At 47.9% G+C, this 13,792-nt stretch overlaps 1 protein-coding gene across 4 annotated transcripts in view; it reads left to right on the forward strand.

The window, feature by feature from the left end:
* RALGDS (ral guanine nucleotide dissociation stimulator) overlaps positions 1-13,792 on the forward strand; it is a 106,564-nt gene that overhangs the window by 71,382 nt on the left and 21,390 nt on the right. For all 4 annotated transcript variants that reach the window (XM_058159220.1, XM_058159219.1, XM_058159217.1 and 1 more), the window contains exons 2-3: positions 9,743-9,853; positions 11,221-11,414. In XM_058159220.1, coding sequence (XP_058015203.1) covers positions 9,743-9,853; positions 11,221-11,414 — 305 coding nt within the window. The remainder of the gene's footprint in view (positions 1-9,742; positions 9,854-11,220; positions 11,415-13,792) is intronic.

Raw genomic sequence — 13,792 nt, forward strand, 5'->3', positions numbered from 1 at the left:
CCCAGCTGGCGTCAAAAACAACCGGGAAGTCTGATTCATTTAACAACCCCGATTGTGGACATACGTTGAGGACTACGAGTAACAGTAGAATAATCGCATCACCTTTCCTCTTTCTAAGACAGCTCTCAACAGCTTTTTCCAGTGTGGTTCTCGAAGAGCAAGAGGTCTTAGACCCTCAAATATTCCCTTCCCGCTCAAAGACCCTCTTCGTTGTCTACAAAATCAAAACAGTTTGTTTTAATAAAAAAAATTATTTTTCCATAACAACAACAACAAAAAACAAACAAACACATTCTCATCAAACAATTTTTTTTTTTATTAAAACAAAACGGTTTGCTGGCCAATGTTGAAAAACAACCCACTATGAAAACCCCATCAAAAGTGAGAGATCTCTCTTTTTTCTTGGCTGCTGCTGAAAATCCAAACGTGACGTTGAGAGCGCCAGCTTAGAAACTGGGTGACCAAGAGTTCTAGTTCCGCCGTAGGCATAAAAGCTGGCTGAGTGATTTGGGACCAATCAGCGGAAGACGGTGAGTTCTAGTCCCGCCTCACTGGGTGATGTTGGGCCGATCACCAGGAGATTGGGAGTTCTAGTCCCACCTCGGCTGTGAAAGTCAGCTGGGTGATTTTGGGCCAATCACCAGGAGACGATGAGTTCTAGTCCCACCTCAGGCATGAAAGTCAGCTGGGTGACTTTGGGCCAATCACCAGGAGGCAGTGAATTCTAGTCCGGCCCCACTGGGTGAGTTTGCGCCAATCACTCTCTCTCAGCCCAGCCCACCTTACAGGGTTGTTGTTGTTGTTGTGGGGAAAATAGCAGGAACAAGGAGGGTTGAGTACGTCCCCAGCCTTGAGTTATTTATAAAAAAAAGAATAAAGGCAGGGTAAAAAAATAAATGAATCCAATCCAATCACTCAATAAGTCCATCTGCGCCGCAGCCCCGTCTCCAAATATGGCCATTACAGGACATTCTTTCCCAGCTTATTCTATGCTTAGCAACAATCCTGCTGGGTAGGCTAGGCAGAAAAACGCACAAAAGTCATTCAGCCGACTTGGCGGCTGGGTGAGAAAGCCTCTGGCTTTATGAGGCAAAGCGCAGCCCATCCATCCGCCTCTCGCGATCCAGCACATCCATCAGGGATCCTCCCAACGGCATTCCAACGATCCTGCCAAAATTTAGATAAAAAGCAGATAAGATTTAGAGGCGGGCTGGTTTTAAGTAACTTCTGGGCAGAATCGTGGGTACCTCAATCCATTAAAAGCGTGTGGTCATCGCAGCCCTTAGTCATCAAAAGCACATTATAATAGACTCGATGACTCTCCAGACCCAAAAAGGCACTTAAGGAAAAAGTATTTTTATCTATATTGATGACTTCTGTGCTGCAAGGACTATCTGCAAGATCCTATCTCAAAGCGCCAGGAAAAGACTGACAGATAGTCGTAGACTTTACCCAGTGGTGGGATTCAAGTAATTTAACAACCGGTTCTCTGCCCTAATGATTTCTTCCAACAACCAGTTCACCAAACTGTTCAGAAAGTTAACAACCGGTTCTCCCGAAGTGGTGCGAACTGGCTGAATCCCACCACTGGACTTACCCCAGCTCCTTTAATGACCGTCCCAAAGTTACAACGTCATTGAAAAAAGTGACCGAGGGCTGTTTGTCACACTGTCGCTGTTGTAGCATCCCAAGTCAGCTGATCCAAACCGGGGATGCTTGGCAACGGACTCCCGTTTAACGACGGCCGCAACGTCACGTGATCTCCTTTTGCGACCTTCTGACAGGCCAGGGGGAAGCCGGATTCACTTAACAACCGGGTGACTGACGTATTGACTGCAAGGGATTCACTTAACAGACGTGGCAAGAAATGTAAAACGGGGCAAAACTGAACAGATGTCCGTCACTTAGCATCATAAATTTGGGGTTCCGTTGTGGCCGTAAATTGAGGACTACCTGTAATTAGGAAGCGGGGGGGGGAATTAGCGGGTGCAGTTATTGGCCGTTGGAGAGCCTTTCCAACAGCTTGAAAAAAAATCCACTGAAAGAGCAGGTCGAAGTTTCCTTGCATGTAGAAAGCTGAGCAGTGCAGGGAATGTGCATTACTCTCAGTTCTGATGCAAAAACATCGCTGGAGATTGTCCTCGACTTAGGACCACCATTGGGACCAGGATTAGAAAGACCAGGATTTAGAAAGAGTGCAGAGAAGAGCAACAAAGATGATTAGGGGAACTGGAGGCTAAAACATATCAAGAACGCTTTGCAGGAACTGGGTATGTCTAGTCTGATGAAAAGAAAGACTTGGGGAGACGTGATAGCAGCCTTCCAATATCTCAGGGGTTGCCCCAAAGAAGAGGGAGTCAAACTATTCTCCAAAGCACCTGAGGGTAGAACAAGAAGCAATGGGTGGAAACTGATCAAGGAAAGAAGCAACTTAGAACTAAGGAGAAATTTCCTGACAGTTAGAACAATTAATAAGTGGAACGACTTGCCTGCAGAAGTTGTGAATGCTCCAACACTGGAAATTTTTAAGAAAATGTTGGATAACCATCTGTCTGAAGTGGTGTAGGGTTTCCTGCCTGGGCAGGGGGTTGGACTAGAAGGCCTCCAAGGTCCCTTCCAACTCTGTTGTTCTATAGATATATTATAGTGTTGCTAAGCAAGGTGGTTTGTTAAGTAAGTCGCGCCTGATTTTACTTTTGCCACTTAAAATAAAGAGATGCTAATTGTCAAGCGCCCGAAGTTTGGTCCGGTGACATGCTACACGGTGGGTGGGTGAGTATCATTCGGAGGAGCAGTTGTAAATCCCATTTTTGTTCAGCGCCGTGTAGCCAATAAAAGCACGGTCGTAAGTCGAGAACCGCTGGAAACAAATGGGATGGTTCTTCAATTTAGAGAAAATCAGAACCGGGCCAAAAAAAAAAAAAGGAGGGGGAAAAATGGATTTCAAACCCAGATTTTTTATTTTATTTGTCACAACAGTATATATAAGCATAAGCATGAAAATAGCTATATAATATATAAGCGTATATATGAGCATAAGTATGTGATAACTTTATTAATTGGATATAATGAAAGGAAACAATAGGACAGGAACGGTAGGCACGTTTGATGAAGGTATCTTTTCTTTTATGTACACTGAGAGCCTATGCACCAAGACAAATTCCTTGTGTGTCCAATCACAGTTGGACAATAAAAAGTTCTATTCTATTCTATTCTATTCTATTCTATTCTATTCTATTCTATTCTATTCTATTCTATGATTCTTGATGAATGTATTTTATCTTTTTATGTACACTGAGAGCATATGCACCAAAGACAAATTCCTTGTGTGTTCAATCACACTTGGCCAATAAAGAATTCTATTATTCTATTCTATTCTATTCTGTTCTGTTCTGTTCTATTCTAGTCATTCTTATTCTTATTCTTATTCTTCTATTCTATTCTATTCTGTTCTGTTCTATTCTATTATATTTGTGCTGCCGAGATGCCAAAAAATTCTATCTTGGCAACGATCCCGTTGCAATGGTGCCTCTCTGGTTTCCCCCCCCCCCTCTCCATCCCAGGTGCCAGGCTCAGCTGTTGTCCTCCCATTTTGGAGAAAACGCAGCAAAAAGGACCAACTCAGCAGAAATGGTGGGGGGGGAAAGGAGCCGCTGAGCGGGCGTCCGCTTGATCCGCACGAGGTCCCCCATCACGTGGCCTGGATCTACGGCAGCTTCCCCAATCTCTTTCTTCACCCACCCCCGGGGGTGGGGTGCCCTTGCCGAGAACTCTCCCCCCAGATACCCTTCGCCCTGAAACGAAATCAGCTTTCTGAATAAAAAAAAAAGGGGAAGGAAATTGAGGGCGCGCACTCAGCAAGCTGGGGCATTCCTCCATCCGGGCCCCGTCGCAGCCTCGTGAGCCACTGACTCAATCTGCGACGTCATGGTTTCCATTCTTGATTCATCCTTTCTTGATAAGGCTTGAGGCATCCCCTTCAAATCACAGAGATAAACATCGTCATCGTTTTTTCCCTCCCTCTCCTCCACTGCCTGCAAAAGTCCCCAGCCTCTTTTTCCAGGAGTTGGCACTTTGTTTCTGCTAAAAAGATATATATATATAGATAAATATATATATATATATATATATATGCATCTCCACGTTTCTGCAGAGGTCGGCGTCTTTGGAGGCGACCCGTTTCCAGGAACGGGGGTGATAAGGTTGGGGAGAACTGGAAGCGGAGGAAGAAGGGAAACCCGTAGACGGCCGAGAAACTGAAATTATGACATTATTTTTACTGTCACTGGGGTAATTCCTGGGGAGTTCTTTAGCTGGCTGGAGCCGTGAGCTACGTGGAGATGAAGGAAAGCTTCCTGGGGTTTGATCCTGTCGGTTCGAAAGAGATTTCAGACAGCCGTCTCTCTCTCTCTCTCTCTCATTGCGCAAAGGAAGAGTCGCTGAGGTTTTTCGCCACAAAGGAATGGCGTAGAATTACACAGTAGCATCCTCCTAGGGACCTCGGAGGTCTTCTAGTCTGACCCGCTGCTCAAGCAGGAGATCCCATAGACCAATGGTCACCAACCAACCAGTGGTCCGCGAGAAAATTTTGGTGGTCCGTAGAAAAATTATTTGCATTTTTATATTGCACTAAATACTATTTATCTTTTTTAAAAATTCATATTAGCGGTCCGCAGGATTTAAAATTATGAATTTAGTGGCCCCTGAGGTTCGAAAGGTTGGTGACCCCTGCCATAGACCATTGGAGACAAATGGCTGTCCAGTCGGTTCTTGAAAACTTCCAGTGTTGGAGCATTCACAACTTCTGGAGGCAAATAGTTCCACTGATTAATTGTTCTCATTGTCAGGAAATTTCTCCTTAGTTCTAGGTTGCTTCTCTCCTTGATTAGTTTCCATCCGTTGCTTCTTGTCCTGCCTTCAGGGGCTTTGGAGAATAGCTTGACCCATTATTCTCCAAACCAGCAGAAAGATATTTGTAGAGCCCCCCCCCCAAAGTCATGTGATCCCCATTGGTGACCTTCCCGGCCAGCTTCCAACGAGACAAGTCAATGTGATTCACTTAACAACTGCAGTGATTCGCTTAACAAGCGTGGCAACAAAGTTGTACAATTGGGCACGATTCAACAATTGCCTTGCTTTGCCTTCAGGAAGAAAGGGAGGGAGGAAGGGGAAAGAAGGAAGGAAGGAAGGAGAGAGGGAGGAAGGGAGGATAGAAGGAAGGAGGGAGAGGGAAGGGAGGGAGGAGGAAGAAAGGGAAGAAGAAGGAAGGAGAGGGGGAGAGGAAGGAAAGAAGGAGGAAGGAAGGGTGGATAGAAAGACGGAGGGATAGGTAAGGAGGAAGGAAGTAGGGAGAGAAGGAAGGAAGGAGCGAGGGAGAGGAAGGAAGGAGAGGGGAGAGGGAGGAAGGAGGGAGGTATAGGGAAGGAGGTAGGAAGGAGAGGAGAGGAAGGAAGGAGGGAGGAAGGAAGGGTGGATAGAAAGATGGAGGGATAGGTAAGGAGGAAGGAAGTAGGGAGAGAAGAAAGGAAGGAGAGAGGGAGAGGAAGGAAGGAGAGAGAGAGGAAGGAAGGAGGGAGGTATAAGGAAGGAGGAAGGAAGAGAGGGAGAGGAAGGAAGGAGGGAGGAAAGAAGGAAGGAGAGGGAGAGGAAGGAAAGAAGGAGGAAGGAAGGGTGGATAGAAGGAGGGATAGGTAAGGAAGAAGGAGAGAGAGGAGAGGAAAGAAGGAGGGAGGTTTAGGGAAGGAGGAGGAAGGAGGAGGAGGAAGAAAGGAAGAAGAAGGAAGGAGGGAGGGAGAGGAAGGAAAGAAGGAGGAAGGAAGGGTGGATAGAAAGACGGAGGGATAGGTAAGGAGGAAGGAAGTAGGAGAGAAGGAAGGAAGGAGCGAGGGAGAGGAAGGAAGGAGAGGGGAGAGGGAGGAAGGAGGGAGGTATAGGGAAGGAGGTAGGAAGGAGAGAGGGAGAAGAAGGAAGGAGGGAGGAAGGAAGGGTGGATAGAAAGATGGAGGGATAGGTAAGGAGGAAGGAAGTAGGGAGAGAAGAAAGGAAGGAGAGAGGGAGAGGAAGGAAGGAGAGAGAGAGAGGAAGGAAGGAGGGAGGTATAAGGAAGGAGGAAGGAAGGAGAGAGGGAGAGGAAGGAAGGAGGGAGGGAAAGAAGGAAGGAGAGGGAGAGGAAGGAAAGAAGGAGGAAGGAAGGGGGGAGAGAAGGAGGGATAGGTAAGGAAGAAGGAGAGAGGGAGAGGAAAGAAGGAGGGAGGTTTAGGGAAGGAGGAAGGAGGGAGGAAGGAAGGGTGGATAGAAAGATGGAGGATAGGTAAGGAGGAAGGAAGTAGGGAGAGAAGGAAGGAGGAAGGAGGAGAGGAAGGAAGGAGAGAGGAGGAAGGAAGGAGAGAGAGAGGAAGGAAGGAGAGGAGAGAGGAAGGAAGGAAGGGTGGATAGAAAGATGGAGGAATAGGTAAGGAGGAAGGAGAGAGGGAGAGGAAAGAGGGAGGGAGGGATAGGTAAGGAGGAAGGAGAGAGGGAGAGGAAAGAAGGAGGGAGGTATAGGGAAGGAGGAAGGAAGGAGAGAGGGAGAGGAAGGAAGGAGGAAGGGAAGGAAGGAAGGAGAGAGGGAGAGGAAGGAAGGAGGGAGGGAGAGGAAGGAAAGAAGGAGGAAGGAAGGGTGGATAGAAAGATGGAGGGATAGGTAAGGAGGGTAGGGAGAGAAGAAAGGAAGGAGAGAGGGAGAGGAAGGAAGGAGAGAGAGAGGAAGGAAGGAGGGAGGTATAAGGAAGGAGGAAGGAAGGAGAGAGGGAGAGGAAGGAAGGAGGGAGGGAAAGAAGGAAGGAGAGAGGGAGAGGAAGGAAAGAAGGAGGAAGGAAGAGTGGATAGAAGGAGGGATAGGTAAGGAAGAAGGAGAGAGGGAGAGGAAAGAAGGAGGGAGGTTTAGGGAAGGAGGAAGGAGGGAGGAAGGAAGGGTGGATAGAAAGATGGAGGGATAGGTAAGGAGGAAGGAAGTAGGGAGAGAAGAAAGGAAGGAGAGAGGGAGAGGAAGGAAGGAGAGGAGAGGAGGAAGGAGGGAGGTATAGGGAAGGAGGTAGGAAGGAGAGAGGAGAAGAAGGAAGGAGGAGGAAGGAAGGGTGGATAGAAAGATGGAGGGATAGGTAAGGAGGAAGGAAGTAGGAGAGAAGAAAGGAAGGAGAGAGGAGAGGAAGGAAGGAGAGAGAGGAAGGAAGGAGGGAGGGAGGTATAAGGAAGGAGGAAGGAAGGAGAGAGGGAGAGGAAGGAAGGAGGGAGGGAGAGAAAGGAAGGAGAGAGGGAGAGGAAGGAAGGAGAGAGGGAGAGGAAGGAAGGAGAGAGAGAGGAAGGAAAGGAAGGAGAGAGAGAGGAAAGAAGGAGGAGGTATAGGGAAGGAGGAAGGAGGGAGGAAGGAAGGGTGGATAGAAAGATGGAGGATAGGTAAGGAGGAAGGAAGTAGGGAGAGAAGAAAGGAAGGAGAGAGGGAGAGGAAGGAAGGAGAGAGGGAGAGGAAGGAAGGAGAGAGAGAGAGGAAGGAAGGAGAGAGGGAGAGGAAAAGAGGAAGGAAGGAAGGGTGGATAGAAAGATGGAGGAATAGGTAAGGAGGAAGGAGAGAGGGAGAGGAAAGAGGGAGGGAGGGATAGGTAAGGAGGAAGGAGAGAGGGAGAGGAAAGAAGGAGGGAGGTATAGGGAAGGAGGAAGGAAGGAGAGAGGGAGAGGAAGGAAGGAGGAAGGGAAGGAAGGAAGGAGAGAGGGAGAGGAAGGAAGGAGGGAGGGAGAGGAAGGAAAGAAGGAGGAAGGAAGGGTGGATAGAAAGATGGAGGGATAGGTAAGGAGGGTAGGGAGAGAAGAAAGGAAGGAGAGAGGGAGAGGAAGGAAGGAGAGAGAGAGGAAGGAAGGAGGGAGGGAGGTATAAGGAAGGAGGAAGGAAGGAGAGAGGGAGAGGAAGGAAGGAGGGAGGGAGAGGAAGGAAAGAAGGAGGAAGGAAGGGTGGATAGAAAGATGGAGGGATAGGTAAGGAGGAAGGAGAGAGGGAGAGGAAAGAAGGAGGGAGGGAGGGAGGATAAAGGGAGGGAAGGAAGGAAGGAAGGAAAGATGTTGCAACTGTTATAACTTGGGGTTATCTCTTTTTGTATTTGAGGCTGCCTGTGTTGGAATGCAATCTCTGCAGGAACATTTAATTCAAGTGGTTTAGAAAACAGGATTTGCTCGGCCACACAGCACCAGGCTTTTAATCATCAGGAAGGAATTTCAGCCGCTTTCAGGCAGGAATTAGTATGTCAACCCCGTCCTTTAGTTGGTTGAAATTGTATTTTTTACACAGTGCTTTCCAGCCCTTATCTAGAAGCAGCGGGGACAGCGGGAGGGAAAGTAATACGAGATCTGGGCTTTTGATTGCGATGCAAAGAATGCGGATAGTTTTCTTGTGGATTCTCTGCCTCTGAAAAGCACAGGCGGACTGGATTCAGCAACATGAAAACCTATTCAAAGGTTTCCAGGCCGTAAAGCAAAACAGTGTGTTTTCCCTGCCTCAAATTCCATATTGAATGAAAAAGGGAAGGGAAGGGAAAAGGAAAGGAAGGGAAGGGAAAGGAAAGGAAGGAAAGAGAAGGAAAGGAAAGGAAAGGAAAGGAAGAAGGGGAGAGAAAGGAAGGGAAGGGAAAGGAAGGAAAGGAAAGGAGGTATGGAAAGAGAAGGGAAGGGAAGGAAAGGAAGAAGGGGAGAGAAAGGAAGGAAAGGAAAAGGAAAGGAAAGGAAAGGAAAGCGAGGGAGGGAGGAAGGGAGAATGGAATGAAAGAAGGAAGGAAAGGAAAGGAGGTATGGAAAGAAGGAAGGAAAGGAAGGAAAGCTAGAGAGGGGAGGAAGGAGAAGGAATAAAAGAAGGAAGAAAGGAAAGGAAAAGAAAGGAAAGGAAAGCTAGGGAGGGAGGAAGGAGAATGGAATGAAAGAAGGAAGGAAGGAAAGGAAAGGAGGTATGGAAAGAAGGAAGGAAAGGGAAGGAAAGCTAGAGAGGGGAGGGAAGGGAGAAGGGAATAAAAGAAGGAAGAAAGGAAAGGAAAAGAAAGGAAAGGAAAGCTAGGGAGGGGAGGGAAGGGAGAAGGAAATGAAAGAAGGAAGGAGAGAGGAGAGGAAAGGAAAGCTAGGGAGGCGAGGGAAGGGAGAAGGGAATGAAAGAAGGAAGGAAGGAAAGGAAAGAAAAGAAAAGAAAAGGAAAGCTAGGAGGGGAGGGAAGGGAGAAGGGAATGAAAGAAGGAAGGAGAGGAAAGGAGAGGAGAGGAGAGGAGAGGAAAGCTAGAGAAGGGAAGGGAAGGAAGAGGAGAAAGGGAAAAAGGAAACGGAGGGAGGGAGGAAGGAAGGAAGGAAGTTAGTTTTAAAATTTACAACCTTTGCAGCATGATCCAAATTGGGACGCTTGGCAACTGACTCATGTTTCTGACCGGTTGCAGTGACCCAGGGTCACATGATCCCCTTCTGCAACCTTCCGACAGGTCCACAGGGGCGGGGCGGGGCGGGACGGGGGGGGCGGCAGATTCACTTAAAAACCAGGTTACTAGCTTATCATCGACTGCACCGATTCGCTGAACGACGGAGTGGCAGGAAAGGTTATTAAAACGGGGCCAAGCTCACTTCACACCGTGAGTTTCGCTTAGCCGCAGAAATGTTGGCCGCCATTGTGGTCGCACGTCGAGGACTTACCTGTCATTTTTAAGGTGTTTTTTTTTTCCCCCTGTTGTTTCTCTCGTTCCAGAGCTCAACTCAAGAGATCGGAGAAGAGTTTGAAGATAGTGTGATTTACAGTATTTCTCTCCGGAAAGTTCAACTCCATCATACGGCCAACAAAGGCCAGCGATGGCTGGGCGTAAGTTCCTTCTTTATTCCTTCTTTAGGTTGATTTTTTATTATTATTATTTTAAAAATAGTTTTTTTTTAATTGAATATTTTACATTTTAAAACCAAAAACATAAAAAAAATGAAAAACGGGAAAAAAAAAGATACACCAAACGGTAAAATATGAAGCATAAGTTTATTATATAATATAATACAAAGAACCCAACGGCTCGTTGCTGCTCTTTTAAGCCTTATGGGAGGGGCCAATCATCTCCTGGCCTTACTCCTGAGTCGTCCTTTTTGCTTCAGCTGCTCTTGCCTTCTGGCAGCTCTTCTCATGCGTGCACTAGGAACAGGCTCCTCCTGTTACTCTGCCTCTCTGCTGTCCGCCTCTGTCCGCGCATCGCTCCCAGATGACCCTGGCCCCATCTCTGCCTCCGACGCAGAGCCCTCGTCCGGACCTCCCCCTGACTCCAGGACTGACCCATTGTCCTCCCCAGCCTCCTCGTTGCCTGACTCTGTTGCCAGGTCTGTGGGCCACTGTTGGACCACAACAGTTGAAAACTTCATCCGATGTACTTTTAGGGTTTCCTGCCTGAGCCGAGGGGTTGGACTAGAAGACCTCCAAGGTCCCTTCCAACTCTTGTGATTCTTCTTCAAGCTGGCGTCAATTCCCCTCCACCGAAGGGAGGTAGAAAACAGGGCCCTAGAGAAGGAGAACATCTGAGCAGCCGAGTTGAGCATTCAGCTTCTCCTTTGTTAGAGAACCGAGGCGTGGCATCTGCGATGTGGCGGAAAATATTTTGAATATTCTGGGGTTGGTCCCGAGGAATCCAAAAAAAGGTGGTGTGTTTGTTTTGTTTTCCTTTTCAAACTACGCCAACACAGCTGAAAAAATAAAACGGTTGGCCGGAGAGCTAGAACGAAGGCGTCGTTTTGATTCCGACACGGTTTTCGAGCGGTTGAAACACGCTCCGTGCCCTGCAGAGTAGACCGAAAGGCTGCCTTGCAGGTAGTCCTTGGCTTAACAAGAATTTCCAGGGCTAAGCCAGAACCCCAGAGTTCGTTAGGAAAATCGCTGCCCTCGTTGAGCGAATGGTGCCGTTTATTAAGCGAATCCAGCTCCCCCTCATCAACTTCGCTCGTCGGCAGCCAGGTGGGACCGTCACGAACGGCGACCTTGGGATGCCGCAACGGTCATATATAGGGGGCGCCGATTGCTCAAACAGCGGAGGGCTGTCTCTGGTCGCAAGTGCGAGGATCACTCTTCAGCGGGGTTGTGACTTCAAAGGGCCGCTGAAACCGACGTCGAGGAGTACCTGCGTAATAAAGCTGTGCCCTTGGGTTAAGGCAGCCCTTGGGACTCCCCGCCTCATGATTTCTCCCTCCCTTTTGCAGTTTGAGAACGAGTCGGCCTTAAACCTCTACGAGACGTGCAAAGTGCGGACGATCAAAGCCGGCACCTTAGAGAAGCTGGTGGAGTACCTGGTCTCGGCCTTCAAAGGCAACGATTCGACCTACGTGACCATCTTCCTCTGCACCTACCGGGCGTTCGCCACCACTAAGCAGGTCCTGGATCTTCTGCTCAACCGGTAATCTTCGCTTTCAAGGCCCGAGCGATGGCGAGATGGGTCCCCTCTCTTGTGGGCTGCACACGTGGGCTACCCAAAAGGGTTGGCGTTCTTTGGGGCTTCCTTGACCCGGGAGAGGCAGTTTTCCTTCAGCACCTGATTTGCGGGGGGGGTGGGGGGACTGGACTGTCGGATCTTGGCAGGATTTGAGTTTGGGAAACGGGTAGAAAGTAGACAAGACTGTCGGCCCATCCATCCTCAGGCCTTCTTTCCTTCCTTTTTTCATCTGTTTCCTTCCTTCTCTCATCTTCCTTCCAAAGGAGAGGATGGATTAATTGCAAGAGAGAGGATGGGTGGATGGATGGATGGATTCCAAAGGTGAATGAGAAAAAAAGAGGGAGGGAAGGAAGAAAGGAACCCTTGAAGCTTTCTCTCTCTCTCTCTCTCTCTCTCTTTCTTTCTTTGTTTCCTTCCTTCCCTCCTTCCTTCCTTCCTTCCCTCTTTCTTATTTTCTTCCTTCCTTCTTACCATCCTTCCTTGCTTCCTTCCTTCCTCCCTCCCTCCCTCCCTTTCTTCTTTCCCTCTTTATTTTCTTCCTTCCTTCTTACCATCCTTCCTTCCCTCTTACCATCCTTCCTTCCCTCTTACCATCCTTCCTTCCTTCCTTCCTTCCTTCCTTCCTTTTCTCCCCTATTATCCTTTTCTTCCTTCCTGCTATCATCTGTCTATATCTGCCTTCTCTATAATCTTCCTCCTTCCTTCCTTCCTTCTTTCCTTCCTTCTTCCTTCCTCATTCCCCCCTCCTTCCCCTCCCTCCCTCCCTTTCTTCTTTCCCTCTTTATTTTCTTCCTTCCTTCCTACCATCCTTCCTTCCCTCTTACCATCCTTCCTTCCCTCTTACCATCCTTCCTTCCTTCCTTCCTTCCTTCCTTCCTCTTTATTTTCTTCCTTCCCTCTTACCATCCTTCCTTCTTCCTTCCTGCTATCATCTGTCTATATCTGCCTTCTCTATAATCTTCCTCCTTCCTTCCTTCCTTCTTTCCTTCCTTCTTCCTTCCTCATTCCCCCCTCCTTCCCCTCCCTCCCTCCCTTCCTTTCCCTCTTTATTTCCTTCCTTCCTTCTTCCTTCCTTCTTTCTCTCTCTTGCCTTCCTTCCCCCCTTCTTCCTTCCCTTCTTCTTCTCCTCTCCCTCCACCTCGACCGATCTGCCCATCCACCCTTTCATGAAACATGTTGGATTTGTTCAGTAGAATAAACCGCTTCCTCTTTTGCAAGGGAACTGAATCCGTTCCTCTAAAGCCATTTATCCTCAAACTTGTCTGACAGGTTATTGCGGTAGCTCCAGCGCCCACCCCCAAAAATGTTTGCTTACTTGTGGTGTCGGATCTTAACCCCTTCTCCATCTGGCTCAGTCCCCACCTCCCAGCCCACGTTTAACACCCAGGGGTATGTGTGCGTGTGTATTTAGACCTCATCGAAACGTCGCCGAGATACCCTCAACCTTACACGGGAAAAGACCCGAATATGCCAAGACCTACCTACCTACCTACCTACCTACCTACCTACCTACATATATATATACACCCGTGAAAACCTCAGAAAACATATATATATATATATATATATATATATACATATATATATATATATATATATATATATATATATATATATATATATATATATATATATATATATATATATATATATATTTTCTGAGGTTTTCGTGGGTGTTTGTATGTAGGTCTTTGGTTATTCGGGTTTTCTCCCACGTAAAATTGGAAGTGTCTTGGCGACGTTTCGACGAAGTCTCATTCGTCATCTTCAGGCTTCAGCTTCGTGCTTCTGGGAGCAATGTGTGATTGCAGCTGTTTCTTCCTTTTTAACTGCTAGTGGGGGTTTGAACTGATTGGGTGGGAGCTTGGCTGTGCTCTGATTGGATGGGGGTTTTTTTGTGCTCTGATTGGCTGGGGGTGTGTCCTGTTTGGGTGGGGGCTTGGTTGTGCTCAGATTAGTCTGAGTTGCAGGGGGATTTGAGCTGGTGAGTTGCATTGCTGTTGTTTGGCTTCGTGTTTGTGGTCGTGCTACATCTTCATAGTGGGTGTCAGTCTGCTGCATGTATGGATTGGAGGGGTTTGAAATGGCTAATGTTGCAGCTGCGGTCTGGCTTCTGGTCCTTGGTCGTGCTTCCTGATCAGTGTGGGTTTGGGTCTGCTTTCTGGGTGGATGTGCGGTGGTGACATCCTGTGTGGACCTCGTGAGTGTGGGTCTGGTGTCATTCCTCGTGTTAGGGACTCGTTTGTCAATAAGGGCGAGTTTCCAAATGGCTGGTAGGCGGGAGGTGTCATTTGGAAATGATACACTTCCAATTTTATGTGGGAGAAAACCCAAATAACCAA

This window comes from Ahaetulla prasina, chromosome 16 (assembly GCF_028640845.1).
Source record: "Ahaetulla prasina isolate Xishuangbanna chromosome 16, ASM2864084v1, whole genome shotgun sequence".
NCBI lineage: Eukaryota > Metazoa > Chordata > Lepidosauria > Squamata > Colubridae > Ahaetulla > Ahaetulla prasina.